Raw genomic sequence first — 19,079 nt, 5'->3', positions numbered from 1 at the left:
TGGAGATGGTTTTCACTGTAAAGAGGCTTTGTCATGCATTTTAAATTATTAGCTCTCATTTTAAAAGCAGAACGCTCTTTCAGCATAGTCCTTTCCAATTTGTAATTTTCCTCATCAGTTCTGCTGTTCTTTGGGACTGCATGAACTGCCTGAGAGCTGTGTGGCCCTGCTGGTGAACCCTTTCTCTTCTAAAGACTGTTGCTACTACTGACTGACCGAGGAAGCATTGAAAAGAATGCCATTCAACTGCTTACTCTTGTTTTTCAAACTGTTTTTTTTTTTTTTTTTTTTTTTTTTAATGAAAGCTTTTGAATTTTTGTGAAACCCCTAAATTTAGTATTTATGACATAAGTAGCTCACAGGTAAAGACTGACTGAAATTCAGATCATTCAAAATTATGTTTCTCTTCAGATAGCCCCACTAGCAGACAAAGAAGTTGAAAGGGTAATGATCATTATTTGATAATCCTTACTGTGACTAGTGACTGAGAGACCAAAAGAACAGATAATAGGCCCAAAGATAATAATAAAAAAACAAACAAACAACAAATTATATCATGTAAAATCAATGTCACAGTATCCAGAAGTATTTCTGGGAACTAGAATTGCAATCTTCCCCATTACTGTTTGATCCAAATCTTTTCATTAGAAAGAAGCAGCAGCTGTATAGATGTAGTTCCCACTCTATCAAATGGCATTGAATCGTAATGTACCCCATACACCTCTTTAAATCTCATTCTTAATCAGAAGAATCCTATCTCTTAATTGTGTGTGTATGCCCTTAGAAAGTGGGATTCATGTTCTTAAATTCAGATATCTTTGTGGTTTCTACGCAGGTGTTTTTGTTCCTTGGTGACATACTGATAGTTCCTAAAATATAATTTCGTCTCAAAATCTCAAGGTCCTCTTACAAACATTTGATGTATTTCTTTTTTTAATTGTGGATCCTCTGGGTTTGTTGCTGTGTATCTCTGAAAAGACCAATTAAAGGTTATATTTCATAACACTTATTTGAGAAAGCTCTTACCCAAGTCTGTTGGCAGGAAGACTGAGCTTCTTGCACTGCAGGCAAGGTGTTTATTTTTTTCCTTCAGAGGCATATGGGACTATTTTTCTAAGAAGCTAACAGTCCCCACAGGGGACAGATTTTTCATAAGTATTCTGCATGCAAAAGCCCCTTGATTTATATGGCCAGATTTTGAAAATCTGGCCAACTTGTGTATTATGAACATTCCTGCTAATTGGACCTGAAACGTCTGAATCAAAGCATATGTCTAGACTGCAGGAAAAGTAGACTCTGTCTCTGGCCCTTAATCAGCAGAGGTGAAGACCAGATGGGGAATACTGTGGCTCTCTTTTGGCCTAGCTTTCCTTCCCATGGATTTGGAATGTGCAACTGAATCAAAGAGCAATACAGTTCAATTGTGTCTTAAAATGGCTAGCAACATCTCTCCTGGGCTAGTGGAATAGTTAGAATATTGTCTTATCATCTGCCTGTTGGACACAGGGACTTTTATACATTTTCTATCCGGTAGAAAGTGCCGTTCTTAAATTAACAATCTCGTTATCGTCTTCTGAAATCTATCTTAGAATTTAAGGGCAAAATATTAGCAGTTGATTTGCTGTTTTTTCTTCTCTATCTCTATCTCTATCTAGCTCCTAGATTGTTTTGTCATCCCAGTGGTGATACTGCTCTCCTGGTTCTTCTTGCTGGTACGATACAAGGCAGTACATTTCATTGGGATCGTGGTCTGCATTCTGGGCATGGGCTGCATGGCAGGAGCAGATGTCCTCGTTGGGAGACAGCAAGGAGCAGGTGAGTAAGGATTAGTGTCTAGTACTGCAAAGTTCTGATCACAGAAACTGTAATTTCGGTTTGGGGCATGGAAAATTGGAAGTTGGCAGGAAATCCTGTGTCTTCATGGATCCAAAGCACTACAGCATTCAAGGGTGCTTCGTTGTCAGGAGGGATAGAGAGAAAAAATGGGTCAACAGCTAAAATTCACCACTTCTGCAAATGAACATGCTCTGAGCATGCAATGCATCTCATCTTTTATACAGAGGAGCAAACTAAATGCTTGTAGTTCTGCTTAGAGTTAGCAAATCTCAGTTGCTTCCTTTCCAAATTGGCTACATCTCTGAGTATCCTGTCTCTCCTGTCCACTGCTGCTTAACTTTGCTCCTTTTTTGTACAGAGACAAGGTCACTTGCTTGGTACTAGAATACACCAGACCAACTGTACTAACTGAGTTGTAACACAGTCTCAAAGTAAAGATTTGGGATTTGTGTGCATAACTATTGAGAAGCACCTTCTTGTGCATAAAATGTTCTTTTTCATGCACGGCATCATACAAAAAATGTGTGCATAGCTATTAATGTAGACTAGACAGTTAGATTTCATCGATGAACTTTCTCTGTCTCATTGATTTCTAGCGCCAACACAAATGATGTGGGAAGGCTGAAAATTCTTTTCAAAGGCTGTAAATTAGGCACAGTTTTCATCCTTAATTAAAAGCACTGAATTGTGAGCTGAACATAATACATTGGGATTTAAAATTCTCTCTGAATACAAATGCAAGCACTCTAAGATCTGCATTTGCCAAGATGCAACTGAACAAAACAAGGAAGTTTGGTAAAGTATTAATTACACCTCCCTGTCCCTTTTTATCTCTGTTCTGAAGACTTTTAGCTCATTGCTCTCCTCCAGAAATAGCTTCACCCTACCTATAAAGGAAAGAATATACATGGAGTCAGGCAGCCAAGGTTGCATTAGCAATGTCTGATTTGGAGGGACTGGGATTTCAGCCCTGGGTTCTGGGAGAAACATCAGGTATCCCTGTAATCTGGAACATAATGTGCTTGGGCATGTGAGTTGTGGTTCAGCAGAGGCATGCAGGGCATTGGACATCAGCAGAAAAGGCTGAAAAACACTGACACTTCGCAGTCTATCTGCAATAATCAGATATTATTTGGTATATTAGTTACTAAGGCATGAATATAGCTGTTAGGAAATATACCCATAAAAAGAATATCTGTTAACATATGCTGTTGCTGTTTAATTTGGACCTTCACATGAAAGACTGTGTGCTTATTTCTACACAGAAGACATAAAAGATCAGAGCCACACGTGATAGAGTTTTCAGCTTCTTCAAGTGGCAAAATGAAATGTATTGAAATATAGGAATATGTTTCCACTTTCTCTTTAACAGAATAAAATAGAGTTGTTGTGACTAAATTGGCTGAAGGGGTAGAACTATACCTTAAAAATCTGCAAATTAAAATGAATATTGGCAGCAAAACAGAAGATCTCAAGAAACTTTACATTAAAATGTTCCACAACGTTTATGGGTTATTTCTTGGGACTGGGCAAACAAAATAAAGGAATTCATCAAAAGCAGTGAATTTGTATTTGCCCTCAGTAAACTCCTTTGTTATTCCTATATTTTAGGGAGCAAGAAGAATTGACTCTTGTTTGCCACAGTCTGTGAAATCAGTGAATTTTGAGTCTCAGTCTTTAAGTGTCAGTGAGGTGGGGAAGAGCCATTACAAGCTGCTGTTTGGGGCCATCTTATTTCTATGAAAATGTTCTGTCTTGTGGTGTTTGACTCGTACATGCAAAGGATGATATGTTTGTATCAGCAGTTCAGCAGAGACAAACTCTAAGGTCAAAAGCTCTTTCAGCAGTACTTCTCCAAAGTGCTAGTGAGTGGTTATAATAAATACCACATGAGTGAGCTCAGTGAGGGATGATTAGATCCACTGTGGAACACCAAATGCATCAAGGGTAAGGTTTTCCAAAGTGCTGATGCTTATTTTAAATTAAGGGTATGTGCCATCATCTTCCATGGCTGATTGCAAAAAGGAAAATAAGTGCCAGGTCTTAAAAAGATAAATTGACAAATATGAACATACTGTTAGTCGAAGTGTATGCAGAGCTGAAATTCAATGTGAGACTGAATCTAGTAATGTTTACATAGAGACCACGTCTCTGAGTCAAATGATACTGGAGACTAGTCAAGTATTAGTAGGAGTGTTTTGATTATTTTCTCTATTCTTGTTTGTCCCTAAGCAACTTTTCTGGTGCTTATAACTAATTGTGGAGACATTAGGGGAAATCATTCTTGATCAATCCAGTACCCTTGTACGATGCCATGACCAGCTGGGTAGATAAGGGGGGGAACAGCGGATGTGGTGTAACTTTACTTCAGCAAGGTGTTTGACACTGTCTCCCACAACATCCTCATAGGCAAGCTAAGGAAGTGTGGGATAGATGAGTGGACACTGAGGTGGATTGAGAACTGGCTGACTGGCAGAGCTCAGATGGTCATGATCGATGGTTCAGAGTCTAGCTGGAGGCCTATAGCTAGCTGTATTCCTCAGGGGTTGGTGCTTGGTCCGGTATTGTTCAGCATCTTCGTCAGTGACCTGGATGAAGGGATAGAGTGCACCCTGTGCAAGTCTGCTGTGAAACCAAGCTGGGAGGAGTGGCTGACACACCAGAATGTTGTGCTGCCATTCAGCAAGACCTGGATATGCTGGAGAGTTGAGTGAAAAGGGACCTTTTGAGGTTCAACAAGGGCGAGCATAAAGACCTACACCTGGGGAGGGATAATCTCAAGCATCAGTATAGGTTAGGAACTGAACCACTGGAGAGGAGCAGTGTGGATAAGGACCTGAGCATCCTCAGGTGAACTGCAGGTTGTGCATGAGGCAGCAGTGTGCCCTTGTGGCCAAGAAGGGGCTGATGATATCCTGGGGTACATCAAAAGGGAGTGGCCGGCAGGTTGAAGGAAGTGATCCTCCCCCTCTATTTTGTACTGGTGAGGCCATATCTGCACTATTGTGTCCAGTTCTGGGCTCCTTAGTTCAAGAAAAGTAGGGAACTTCTAGATAGAGTCCAACAGAGTGCCACAGAGATAATGACAGGTCTGGAGCATCTCCCTTATGTGGAAAGGCAGAGAAACCTGGGACTGTTCAGCCTGGAGAAGAGTGAGGAGAGATCTTAACAGTGCTTATAAATATCTAAAGGGCAGGTATGAAATGCTTGGGGCCAGCTTTCTTTCAACAGTGCCCAGTGACAGAACAAGGGGCCATGAGCACAAACTGGATCATTAGAACTTCCATATGAACATGAGGAAAACCTTCTTTACTGTGAGTGTGACAGCACTGGCACAGGTAGTCCAGAGGAGCTGTGGAGTCTCTTTCTCTGGAGATATTTAGAACCCAGCTGGATGCTTTCTTGTGCTTTAGGGAACCTGCTTTAACAGGGGATTAGACTTGATGACCTCCAGAGGTCCATTCCAAACCCTATGGTTCTGTGATTCTGAGACAAGATACAGGATTTTCGAATTCTTTTTCTATGACCATTTTATGACCATTGTAATTTCCATAAATTTCTTCTCACTGGGAAGTTCAGAACCTTTTCAAAGGAATTTCCATTATAGCCAGTCTTTCTGACTTTGGTTCTGCAGCAATGTCTGGCAGCTTTGTGAAGCTGTAACTCTAGTAGAAATCATTCAGTAAGCCTTATGTGCAGAGGGAATTGCATGCATCAGGCTACAAAAACAGGGCCTCAGTTTTCAAGCTGGAACTTAATTTTGATCAAATCTCTCTGCATCCCTCTGGCCTAAAGTAATAAAAGAACCCAAGACTTAAAAAGATTTCAAACATTCTTTGATAATATGGTGGTTTAGTAGTTATATATATCTTAAAGTACTGAAAATATAATTTTCTGTTCATTTTATGAATTAGGTACTGCTATGTTAATTTACCTCCTTTTAAAAAACCTCTGTTATCATCACCCTGTCTACACCTCATCCTTCCTTCTCTCTTTATTGTCAAACAATTTCATGTGAGAATGAGGTCAGTATTGGGGTTGTAATGATTTCTTCATTCATTTCACAGGTACATAAAATTATTCTTTGTTGGCTTCCCATCTGAATGCCAGGGATGTTTTTGCTTAGATTTCAAAATGAGATGCAAACTGTCCCATTCCACCTGGAAAAAATAAAAGTTAAAATAATAAAATTAAAATAACTGATCACTGAAGAGTTCTGTAGTTTTCATAAGTTTTTCTTTACATTCAGATTTTCTTACAGAAAAGATAAAATTCTTGCTTCATTTCTGCTAGATTTTCTTGTGATAATTGGATGAAAACTGTTACGACAGAACATTTGTGTTCATCTTATTGATCCAGATAAGAGCTACTTTGTGACTGAGTATTCATATCTACAGGGCAGAGCTTACAACAGTTCTAGACAAAAGGTTGTTTTGACATGTTCTGATTTTTCCCCTGTTTATTCCTAGGTGAAAATAAACTGATAGGGGATCTCTTAGTATTGGGTGGAGCAACACTATACGGCATCTCGAACGTTTGTGAAGAGTATATTGTCCGAAATCTGAGTCGCGTGGAGTTCCTGGGCATGATCGGACTCTTTGGCTCCTTCTTCAGTGGAATCCAGCTGTAAGTGAGCAGGTTTGAACTCTAAGGTCATTCAAATAAGTGTAGTTCTGGCCTCCTTTGAGGTATTGTGCCCTACTCTTCAAAGGTAGCCATTTCCTGTGTAGAGTAAGTATCTGCAGATTTGGGAATTTGTTTTTGATATCTGAGATAGCTGGATTTGTACTCAAATCCATCCATATATATATATATATATATATATAAGTACTTTAATTCAATAACTGTTTTTTTGTATGTAAGTCCCATGAGGAGGGGGAAAACACATCCTTATCCTGTATTGCTTGAAGACAAATAAATATTTCACATATTGCTCTGGTCTGTGAACAGGAAACTCTCTACAGCCCTCTACAGTTCTGTTTCATACTTTTTAGAAGTTACTTAGATTGAAAAACACATATGCAGTCAGAAGAGATTTTACTGATTGATTTGTTTTGTTTAATTAAGAATGATATGGCAGAAATAATGAAAATGTCCTTAAGAAATTGGCTTTTTCACTTTAAAATACTTAGCACTCAGTAGATTGGCACATGGATTTTTGGAGTCATATCCACATGTACCTAATGAGCAGGTACCTCACTGCCAATATTGCAACACTGTGCCTAATGTGCCTGTATTAAAAGTCACCCTGCAAGATCAGCACGTTTACGGAGATCTGTCACTAGCGCTTGTCATACCCAACAGCTTTTGAATATTAGCCAAAAACAAGTTATTTGCCTGCACATCTGAGCTATTCAGCTTTAAGAACTGAGACTCATCAAAGAAATGGCCCATTGATTCCTACTTACTTAGTTCTGTTTCTTTAGATAGAAAGCTTATTATGTTTATGTAGAATCTGAAAACATGACTTAAAATGTCATGTTTTGGGTAAAGCATTTTTGTTACCTAAATTGTTCATGGTATGTAGGTACTGGCTTGTTCTAAAGCTATCAAGCAGTGCTTTTGTTTTGCTGTGCATTTAAACAGTAATATACAGGTCTCATATTCCTAAATTTAATTATAGTACCATTTCAACTCTTCTTGAAGATAGTCACAACTGAGTGTCTATAATCTATTTGTCTGGGAAGAAGAATCTGGTGCTGGCACAAGGTATGTTCGTGTACAGAGGACTCAATAGTAAAGAAACTCCAAAAGCCATTTCTTTGCTGAAAGCTTTAAGGAAGCTTCCTGGGGGGAAGAATGTCTCAGAAATAAGGCTTTACCAGCATGCTGGGAAAAGCACTGGTCAAAGTTTGGTTGGCATTCGCAAAGCAGGGATTGGTCTGAAATTGTTTCTGCAGTTGCTCTCTCATAAATTGCTTCTTTCAACTTGCTGGCTAGACTCTTACTAACACAGCTGGTCTTCTCTGCTACATCAACACATTGCTGGCTCCTGTACGCCAGGACTCCAAGCTTGATTTTTACAGTATAGCTTCTTGTCCAGTCAGCTCCCAGCCTGTACTGGTTGCATGGAGATATTTCATCCTAGATGTAGGAGTTCATGTTTGCTTTTCTTGAACTTCATCAGATTTCTGCCAGTCCATTTATCCAGCCTGTTAGGTCATTCTGAATGGCAGCATATCTGCTGCATGGGATGTCCTCTGTGAACTTGGTGACTGTGCATTCCATCCAATCTTCTACATTGATAACGTTAATCAGTTGTCAGAAGTTGTCAATCTGCTGACCACTACTTTTTGAACACAGTTTTCCATTGATCCTTATGGATAGTCCACCCTTCCAATATATGTCCGTGTATTTTCAATCTCTAAGGATTTTTTGGGAAATCATGTTGAAAGCTTTGCTAAAGTTGAGGTAGATTACACTCCATCCTCACGTGCATTCCTTTTCCATTATCTATGGAACCAGACGTCTCATCATAAAAGGCAACAGGTTTGCTTCTGAAAAATCTGTGCTGACTGTTCCTAGTCAGCTCTTCATTATTAATTGCCTGGAAATGGAACAGTTACTCCATTATCTTCCCAAAGTCTAGAGTAAGGTTGGCTAGCAGTAGTTCTTGCTCTTTTTGAAACTGGATATTGTTTTGTCTCTTTTTTCAGTCCTCAGGGAACTCCTTGATCACAACATCCTTTGAAAATTCATCGTGGTTCTATTCTTCAATGAATCAGGCGTCACTAAATGAAGCCCTTTCACAAAGTTGCTCTTACCCCTCTTTGTTTCACAGATCATAATGAAGCACATATCACAGCATATCAGTTTCTACTTCTTTTGTATTGGATATGGAATAGTATGAAGGCAATGTTCGTGTATTTAAATAACATCAAAATTTGCTTGCCATAGCAAGACATTGCAGTTTGTATTTACCGGATTGCTGATAAAAGAGACATATGCCTTCTGCGTGCAAAGACACTTTTAATTTAGTTACTCTGCAAACAAAATAATCTCATTATTCTGTCCACAGTATTAAATTTGCCACATATCAGAGGTAAGCGAATTAGAATTTTCAGGATGCAACTCTCTAGATCGTATTTATCTGGAAGGCACTGAGTTCTGTAGTTTTACTGTTAGACTTGGTCACCTACATACCGCTTTTTGTGCTAGGTATTTCTTTTTACAGTGTGTGTAGTCCATGTTTTATGCTTGGTTAAAATAGTGCCAACTGCTGTGCAGAGTTCCATACATCTGTCAATCACAGATCAGAAACATCTGCTGTCAGAGTAAGCTTCCTAATTTACAGAGGTCTTTTTTTTGTGATTGGGAAGAACAGACTTGAGAATTTTCTGAGTCTGGTATCTTGATGTTAATGTAAAGTAAGACCTACAAGATGTTGAAAATGGACTTTTGCAGCTTGCCCATCTCTTGTTTTGTTTCCTGACTTTCATTGCCATGACTATTTGCTCTGTCTCAGCATGTAACAAATTACAGCACTCTCCTCAAACCCAGCCTGTGATATCTGCCACCTCATGACAGTGATTTACTCAGCTCTCACTGCAGAGCCACTCTGAAGGGTGAATAACTCAGGCAGATACATTATTAATCATTAAAGTTCAAAAGCTTTCAGAATATTAAGAAGACAAGAGGACTGAACATGAAGGGGGACGAGCACTTTGGAACAGGTATTCAGAGAGCTGGAAATAAACCAGTGCAAATTGTATGTTATCACGTCTTATTACTGCCCTGAAGATCTTTCAAACACATAGGAATAGGGTGGATTAGCAAATTCTGATTGCATTTGGTTCCTACAGAGACTTTTTGTTATAAGGCTGTTTATGTTGTTTTGTCCAGCATTTGAATTGAATGAGTAGAAGTAATTTAACTTCTGTTCCCTTTCATCAGATTTTGCCTTCTCTTCTCTTACAGTGCAATCATGGAACACAAAGAGCTGTTGAAGGTTCCCTGGGACTGGCAAATAGGTAAGAAAACTCTTTACCTCATTGAAGATAGTTGCTGAGGGAGGTATGGAGCCAAACGATTTTTGGAGAAGCAGGCACACACAAGCCAATGTTTGTGATTTTTGCACTGATGTCTGCCAAAGGTTGAAGCACGTCTTACAACCATTCTTAACTGATTTGTTCCCTGACTGTTCTTCCCTTGCACCTTTAGGTTAAGCAACAGAGAAGTGCTTATGAATAAGATAATTATTCACATAGCTGTGGAATAAAATAACAATGGTGTTCTATTCTGAGATTCAGTGCAACACTGAGACAAATAAATGAGGTAGTTACAAAGAACCAAGCCTTTTCAATGAATACCAAAGAAAGAAAATGAGACCTAACAAAAAACTTCAGAAGTTCTTGTAATACATACTGTAGCGTCTTAAACACATTTCCAAGGGACCATTTCTGTATGCAAGTGGTTAACTGATTTTCAATTAGTCTTGGTGGAATATAGCAGATATGTATTTAAGATGTGTATGTCTTTAAGATGTGTAACAAGTAGCATCATGCACAGTGAAGCTCTTACAGTGTTTTGCTAGTCAGTGAATTTCATTTTCCCGTTTCACTTGGGAAGCTGAGTTTCTGATCTAAGACTCCCTTCTAATTAGTCCAACAACTTACTTGCTTTGAAAGGAAATCAACATTTTGAACATGAGTCCCTGTAATCACTCTTTTAGCATTTACAGCAATAGAAGAAAAAAAAGAGTGCTAATAATACAGACCAGGGAATTCAAGTTTTGGCAATCCATTGGAAATGGCTTGTTAGCTAGTATTGGAATGAACATCAAGATAAAAACTTGGAAGTGTGCAAGGGCAACTGACTATATGGGAATCCCTGAGAATAGGAAATACAACTCTTGGATTTCACTACTGTTTTCTTTAAACAGACTTTAACATTTCCTCTCATTATCCTATTTAAAAAGAGTGCATCTTCCATAAAATATTCCATATAGGAGATTTGATGGTTGTGCTGTAGTACTAGATGGCATCAATTACACTCTCTATGGAGAACTATGCTCAACTGCATCCTGTAAATGTATTGTCCTTCTTTAAACTGCAGTTGTTAGCATAACTGCAGCAGTGTTTGTTTATACTTCATGATAAGGAGTTCAGGGATATAGTTAATCTGATGCCAATGGAACTAGCAATGGCCATCATGAGTTTACTTACTATACATGTAAATGTCATATATACTTTCTTAGGAGTTCTTTTGTATCTCAGTATCAGTGGAATGTGCCATTAAAATAAAATTTTGTCTATGACATTAAAATGTCATCAAAAGTTAGTCAATGAGACCATCTTAGCAAGGTCATCATATATGTAAAAACTGTGTAGTTAAACACAGATGAATTTGCAATAATTGCATCTTTTTTTGTTCTTTCTGGCTTCCTACACACCTACTTGTTGTGCTTTCTATTGTATTGACAGTGATACAAAACTGTCAAGTAGTTATTGACAAATCTATGTCAGGGTGTTCACAGCGTTGTCCTAAGTAGTTATCTACTATAGCATACTTAAACCCGCAGAACGACAGAGTTAAATCACCAGCCTTCTCAATGGCGATGTTAAAGTCACAGCAGGCAACCTAATAAATAACCTAATAAATAAAGGTGGCCCATTGCCATCTGCCATAATTGTGTCATGAAGAATGTACGAGCAACCTTTCAGTTGATGCAAAATGCAAATGAATTTGGAATATAAAGATCTAAAGCCAACCAATTTGCTCAGTGACATGATTTAGCAGAGGTTTGTTAGAATTCGGGTAGTATGGTTAGGTTGCGGTTGGACTCGATCTTTTCCAACCTGAGCAATTCTATGATTCTATGATCTGTTTTGTCTAATGTGCTTAAAACAGACTGGGGCTCTCATGATTTTAATTTTCGAAATTCCTTCAATACATTGTATCACCTTTGCAGTTAGTATAAATCAGTGTAGCTCTATTTAAATCTTCGAAGGTTTAAATGTTAATAATTGCTGAGGATCTCATTGAACAGAGAATGATTATATCATGCCAATTGAGCGGTTTAAAGGAAGACCAGGACATGATTGTAGAATAACACATGAAATAATAACGAATAAACAAAAAACGCTTTTGTTCAAAAAGCCAGTTTGATGATCCTGGGAGGTGTTCCATGTTACAGAAACTCTGAATGCTTTTGAATACTCTTTACTCCAAAGGATCAGTGTAAAAAGAATGGTTGATTCAATTTCATGCAAGGAAACAATAATTTTTGGATTAAGAATGTCAGGTCTAGAACATGGAACATACAACAACACACTCAGCTGAAAGAAAAGTTCCCAAGGCATGTTAGTTTTGTTGGGACTCCTTAGAGTAATCCGTTGGGGTAGGTCTTGCTTGTTTCTGTGAAGATGCCTTATCTTAAGACATGTAAGGATATACTGGGGCACTGGGGCTTCTTCAGCCTGCAGAAGAGAAAGTTTCAAATAGCTACACACAAGGAGGCTGTTAGAAGGACAGAGCCAAGGTCTTCACATTAGTGCAGAGCATAATGCAATGGAAGGAGGATAGACAACAAGAAGAAATTGAAATAATGGATTCAAGCTGGATAAGAAGAAAACCTTTTTCACATTGAGAGCAGGCAGGCAGTGGAGCAAGTTTCCCAGGGAGGTTGTTCAAACATTAGCGGTCAGTCTGAACAAAGCCCTGAGCAACTCTGTGTGATCTCACAGCTGAGTCTGGTATAAGCAGGGGTTGAACTTGAGACCACTGACTCTCTTCCAGCCTGAATTGCCCCACAATTCTATGATCCTGTGTTCTCAGTTCTGACCTTCACCACACACTCGCTCTCAACCATGCAAAAGTGGTGACATTGCTCATCAGGATGAGCGCTGAATGTAAAGATAGGATTCCTTGCACCAGCTTTAGATATCTGGGATGTGGATAACTGATGTAGTTGGACAGAATCTTTTTATCACGAGCAGAAAGAATTAGGCATGACACAAATCATACTGTGCTAAAGCTGGTGTTTAAAAGAGGTTAGACAACCAGCACCCTAAAACTTCCAAATCTCCTCACGGGGCACCAACCTCCAGTATGTGTCCAGACTTAAGTGTAGCAAATCCCACTCACAGCCGCTTTCATACACATTAATCCTTCAGACCAGGACAGTATCTCAAAGCATGCAGTTCTGAATGATGAATTTATCAGGGCTTAAAACAGCTAAGTTCATGAGCAGATCATTGCAAAAGCACCTTCTAACTTTCCAGTTTCCTTCTTTCCCATGCCTGCTTCAGGCAGTCAGTCCTGGTGACTCAGTGCCTGGTTAGGCACATGTTCTGGCATTTGGGTCTTCAGCACTAGTGGTGATTCCCAAGGTTGCCATTAGCACTGCAGTGGCACTCAAGGAAGCTGAGACTGAAATTCTTTGAATTAAAACATATTTCTGTTGTGAAAACTGGGCTTCTAGAAACGCTATCTGAAAATCATACGTTACTTCCATCTTGATTATTGTCACCAATAGATGCTATCTATCTGGTGCATATTGCTTGCATTTTTACACTGTAAGTAAAATGCCACTTTACATTTACCTCTGATAAGACAAATACAGTTTAAAAAGCTTTCCACTGATATTGAAATGCCCTTTGGAAAAGCAACCTGTGGAATGCATGTAACTGCCTGCCAAAGAATATGAACACCAAGACAGCAGTATAAAACTATACTGTAATTGAGAGTGTAACCCTTCAAAACACTTGAATATGCCTGTTAAATCCGAAAGGACTAATGGGGTTGGTGGGCCAGCTGGTGGTTTTCAGACTGTACTTTGAGAATGCTGACTTGAAAACTGTCTTGTTTTCAGCTGAAACAGAGTTATTTTCTTCATGGAGTCTGATGTGATGCTATATTTTGGCTATAGGAGAGGAAAACAATGTTGATTACACATTGATGTTTTAGCTGAGCAGTGCTGTACAGAGTCAAGGACATTTTAGTTTGGCCCAGAGTGGCCAAAGAGATAATCCACACTAAGTGGCATCATGAGAAAAAAGCACAGAACTGAGAGGAGTTGGCTGGGGGTGCAGCCAATGCTCAAGAACTGACTGTGCATTGGTCAGCAAGTGGTAAGAAATTGTGTTGTGCATTGCTTGTTTTCTATATATTATTATCCTTACTATTATTTCTCTCTTCTTTTTCTGTCTTGACAAATAGTTTTCAGCTCAACCCAAGAGTTCTACTACTTTTTTTTTTCCTAGTTCTCTCCTGTATCCACTGGGAGGACGGGGTGTGAGTGAATGAATGGCTGTGCTGTTTAGCTGCTTGCTGGGTTAAACCATGACAGAGACCAGAGTGGTTTCTGTGCCTGGCCTGTTCTTGACTTAAGACTGAAAGAAAAGCCAACTTAGTGGTCATCTGCATGCAATTTCTCATTGATCAAAACTGTGCTCCATTTGATGCAATCTACTACTGCAGAAGAATTCCAGATTTTGTATAAAGCAACTCTGCCATATACAATGTGCACCTTAAAAAATGGCTACCTTTTAATAAAAGCAGCTCTTACCATGGTTATACACATTCTGAATATAAATGCTGATTTGTTATCATGCCATAGAAACTGATATATGGACAGTGACATTTCCTGAGTGCTGTATTTGTTTCAGATTAATGTACACTTCAGTTCAAATGCTTCAGAGGAATTAAAGCTATCACAGTTGATTTTGTCCTTTAGATGGCTTTTCTAAAGAGTTTTTAACTATGTGGAACATTGTAAGGACTTCAGGTTTTGTTTTATGCTTATGTTTTTATTTTCTACTAATTCCTTTCAGGACTTTGGCAATCAGATTTTCTGCAACATGTAGTCAATAACGTGCTCTGAAAAGCTGGCATGTGTCCAAATTTAGGTTCATGCATACACCAGCTGGGAATTCTGCAGCATACATCAGCCTAAGAATTATCATTTGCATTATAACAGATGAGTGAAGTGTTTGCTGTTTTTTTAACTTCTCATTGATTTATTTGCCTTGGGATTTATCAAGTAATAACTGAAGGGATGAATTCTTTCCCAGTAAGTCATTTAGTTAGTTATTTAGTTTTTAAAATGAAATTAGATTTTTACTGTAATATATTTTTATTATATTAGCCTCTAACAATCTAATTGTGTGAGTCACTCTGTAAGCACGTAGCAAGGAGCAGTCTCAGCACCAGAAAGCTTTATTAAGGAAGTCTGAAAACAAGTAGTAGGGAATGGAGGCACAAAACTGTGAAGTGATTTGTCAAGTTTGGTGGCAAATCTGACTTCATTGCTCTCCTCACATGTTTATCTGTTGGTTTATTAACTACTGTGAAAGTACTTTTGCATACATCTTGTGGGCTGATTCCTAGAAAATGCTGTGTGTGCTCCCTCCAATCAGTGGAACTCAGTGGCTTCTGGGAATATTTGTTTCTTAAAAGACTAGATTTGATATGTCTGAATATGTAATTTCACCTGAATTTATGTTGAATTTGGGATATTTGCTAGCAATATAAGACACCAATTTAAAACAGCACTGCTGTTATGGGAATCACAGGGAGCGTACCAAATGTTCAATACTGAATAGATGTGGCTTTCTCTAGTTTTCATATATATTTAGGATAATGCTCCTAGTGTACAAATACATACATATTTATATATATGCCTTTTAATAATCTGAATCCATATTTTTTTGAAAAAGTATTCTTTTGTAAAAATAGATCCTTATTCCCTCCAGCATAAGTCATGTCTACAGGCTGTGAAAGGTCACTCTTGTTGTCTCTCTTCTGCAGGCTTGTTGTATGTCGGCTTTAGTGCCTGTATGTTTGGCCTCTACAGCTTTATGCCAGTGGTCATAAAGAAGACCAGTGCTACTGCTGTCAACCTCTCCCTACTCACAGCTGACCTATACAGCCTTTTCTGTGGATTATTCCTCTTCCACTACAAGGTATGTGCAAATAAGAGGTGCATTTGTGTAATAGCTGTATGCCTGTACAAATAGCAGTGCAGAACTATGAAGGTGAGCTGAAGAGCGTCTGCCATTCAATGTGGAGATGAGAAGACTTCATAGCGGCCTTTCAGTACCTAAGTAGGGCCTACGAGAAAGTTGGAGGGGGATTTTTTACAAGAGCCTGTATTGATAGAACAGGAGATAATGGCTTTAAACTAAGAGGGTAGATTTAGGTTAGACACTAGAAAGAAATTTTCTGCTATCAGAGTGGTGAGGCTTTGGAACAGGTTGCCCAGGGAAGTTGTGGATGCACCGTTATTGGAAATGTTCAAGGCCAAGTTGGATGCGGCTTTGAGCAGCCTGGTCTAATGGAAAATGTCCCAGCCCATGACAGTGGGGTTGAACTAAATCATTCTATGATTCAGTGATTCTACTGTCCCTCATAGTATCCTTCTGGACAGAATCCTCAGTGTACAGCTAGACAAATATATCATATCATATCAATATATATATATATATGGCTGATGTGTTAGGCTCAAAAGATTGAAGTAAATGGAGTTACATCAGGCTGGTGGCCAGTCAGTAGTGGAGTTCCACAGAGCTTCATTTTAGAGCCATTCCCTTTAATGTTTTCACAAATGACTTGGATGCAGGATTCAAATGTATATAAAGTAAGTTTGCAGACAACGCCAAATTAGGATGAGCTGTTAAATCACTTGAGGTACAGAGGCTTTGTTTCATTTCATAACGATTCTGAAATTATGACTCATAACTGTCCATGAATTACAGCCAGCCAAATCAGTGTCTTGCCTTTCAGCATTAAAATGTCAAAATGTGCAGCAGATTTATGTTGAAGTTAAACTTTTATCTCTCAGTTCCTCTAATATTTAAAAGGTTGTTTTGTACAACCACACGTTTGGTCTCCATTTGCAAGAGACTGCACTGCATTATTAATGAGCAGCCCTACAGTGACCAGTATATGAAAGTGGCACCAGGATGCTGGAGACAACTGCTTCATACTATCTCATTTGTGTGTAAGAGGGAGGTTACTTGTTAGCTAAATTGGTGGCCAGTGTGAGTGTTAGGTAAATGGAAGCCTAAAAATACTGATTACTTAATCAAGCCAAATCAGATTTTGTAATACTAATGGTACCTGTGTGAATTTGAAAGAGACAGAGAAAATCCAAATCTTTGCAGTCCCAAACAAAATCCTTTTTCTTCACTGCTTCTTCTTTTCTTTAGACAGAAGAAAGGCAAATATAGAAACTGAAATGCAAATGTTTTCTGCTGCTTTACAGGTCTGCTTCATGGTGATTTGGTTCTGCCCCATACTTTAAATCCAGAATATTCAAAATTAGGTATTAGCTGAGAATTATAAGCCCCCACTAATAATATTTGATAATCATAATAAAATAGGTGATTTTAGTCAAGTATTTCTAAGAAGGATGTTTATACTACACGATAAAAGACAAATTTAACTCTGCAAATAGTAGCAGTGGTGTTTTAACAGAATCAGTCTTTCAGAGGGAGAGACTTGAAAGGCAATATGTTTGGGATGATTTTCTGCTCAGATTTGCTAAACATGACCAAAAAAAAGTCAGTTTTGCAAAAGTAAAATTCCACTCATGGATTGGGTCAGGAATATCCTTTGCATGAAGAACACCTCTGTCTCCTTCACATTTTTACATTGATAGATAACAAAGAGCAGTATTATCATCTCTCAGCCCCTAATTCTCTAGTCAAAACAAGCAATAGTCTTTAATTCTTTCCTCATAGTTTGGACCATCTGTTCCTCTGTTCTCCTCCTATCCAGAGAAAATTCATCCTTCCTAGTTAGTCCCTTCCACTTTTGAAGCAGGAAGGGCCCTGTATCATTATCAACTTGTGAAATGCTCTTGTCTCTCAAATTCTTTGGTAAACATTACTCCATAAATATTAACATTTTATGTACTTTTTCATTCATGTTTTGTATTTGTTATTTGTATGTAATCTGTATAACTTGTGTGTGTCTACTTTGTTCTTCATTTGTATTTAATCTGTGTAACTCGTGTGCCTCCTTTGTTCTCCCTAGCTGAAGTGCTGATAAGGAGAAGACCTTTGTTAGAACTTGACAGAAAGACCTTTACCTGAAATGTAGTATCAGCTTCCAGAGCTGTCAGAGCTGTCTTCATGCCCTTCAAACTCAAATTGCAGAGAAAAGTTAAAAACAGACTCTATATTAAGAGAGAGTATCCAGAGTTAAAACTCTACTTAATAATCTGATCTCTTCTTTAGTTACTATGTTTTTATCCTTAGACAGATCATTTCTTACTTTTCTTTTTGGTTTGCTATCAGATATCATTTTATGTGATGTTATGCACTCAAGAACAAAGTCTCATATGTTAAACTGTCTAAACTTGTTCACCTCCTTTGACTGTGTACTCTTGCTAGTTTTCTACCTTCAAAAAAGCTGCTTCATTCCCAGCCCAGCTGTATGTCGCCTTCAAATGCAGAGCTCCTTCTGCTTATTGCTGTGCTGACCAATGCGCAAAGTCCCACTTCACTAGAAAGCAAAAGGTTTTATGCTGAATTAGGATCGACTGAGTGGTTTAGTGCCCCTTGCAGAATATTATTTTATGAGGCTTACCAGAAACAGTTACACTTATTCCCTGTGCTGCTGCTTCTATCAATGAACAAGTTTATTGCGTCTGTAGCAGTAACTCTATGAAAATCCATGGAAAACACAGGAAATTTAAGTGGGCTTCAGAGCCTTTGAAACCAAACTGAGGAGATTGCATGTGAAGTATTTTGATTGGTTAGCATTTTGTCTTTGATTATACAGACTTGCAACATCATGGCATAAAGGACAGCTGGTATTTATATCCTTCATCCTGTTTGCCAGTGTCTTTGTATTGTACTGAGCAGTTTTCAGGCCTGTAGAAGTTATGAATAAAGTATGTTAACCTGACACAGCACTGGTGATAAGTTCATCATTCAATATGTTATTTGTTCAAGAAGCTGTTGTATTTAAACATAATGATTTATGACTTTCAACTTAAGATGGATACTAACTAGATTGTAGTGACTCATTCTTAAGGTTATCTGCAGACCCGAATTACAGCTCAGTTTTTAGATCTTTTTTTAAATCAGTGACTGAGTTCAAATATTCTATTGGATGGGAAAAGATATTTGGCCTGTTTGGTGGCTGAATATTGGCTAACGCAGTAGAGTTTAACAAACATTCCATCATCTTCAATCTTTCTTTTTTTTTAATTCTCACCAGTTATATATTTTATGCAATTTTAATGTTCAAAACTTCTCTAGCTGTCTCTTCTCATTTCACCTTCTTCTTAAGCA

General features: G+C 38.3%; 1 protein-coding gene across 1 annotated transcript in view; it reads left to right on the top strand.

The window, feature by feature from the left end:
* Positions 1-19,079, top strand: part of SLC35F1 (solute carrier family 35 member F1) — a gene marked incomplete at both ends in the record, with an annotated part of 230,285 nt that overhangs the window by 192,586 nt on the left and 18,620 nt on the right. Inside the window, 4 exons of the mRNA XM_079550241.1 lie at positions 1,656-1,815; positions 6,306-6,462; positions 9,754-9,806; positions 15,586-15,740. Of these exons, the coding sequence (XP_079406367.1) occupies positions 1,656-1,815; positions 6,306-6,462; positions 9,754-9,806; positions 15,586-15,740 (525 nt within the window). The remainder of the gene's footprint in view (positions 1-1,655; positions 1,816-6,305; positions 6,463-9,753; positions 9,807-15,585; positions 15,741-19,079) is intronic.

The sequence above is a fragment of the Tetrao urogallus genome (assembly GCF_951394365.1).
Source record: "Tetrao urogallus genome assembly, chromosome: 2".
In the NCBI taxonomy this organism is placed as follows: Eukaryota; Metazoa; Chordata; class Aves; order Galliformes; family Phasianidae; genus Tetrao; species Tetrao urogallus.
Note: the sequence above shows the minus strand (reverse complement) of the source record. Positions and strands in the feature narration are given on the sequence as shown.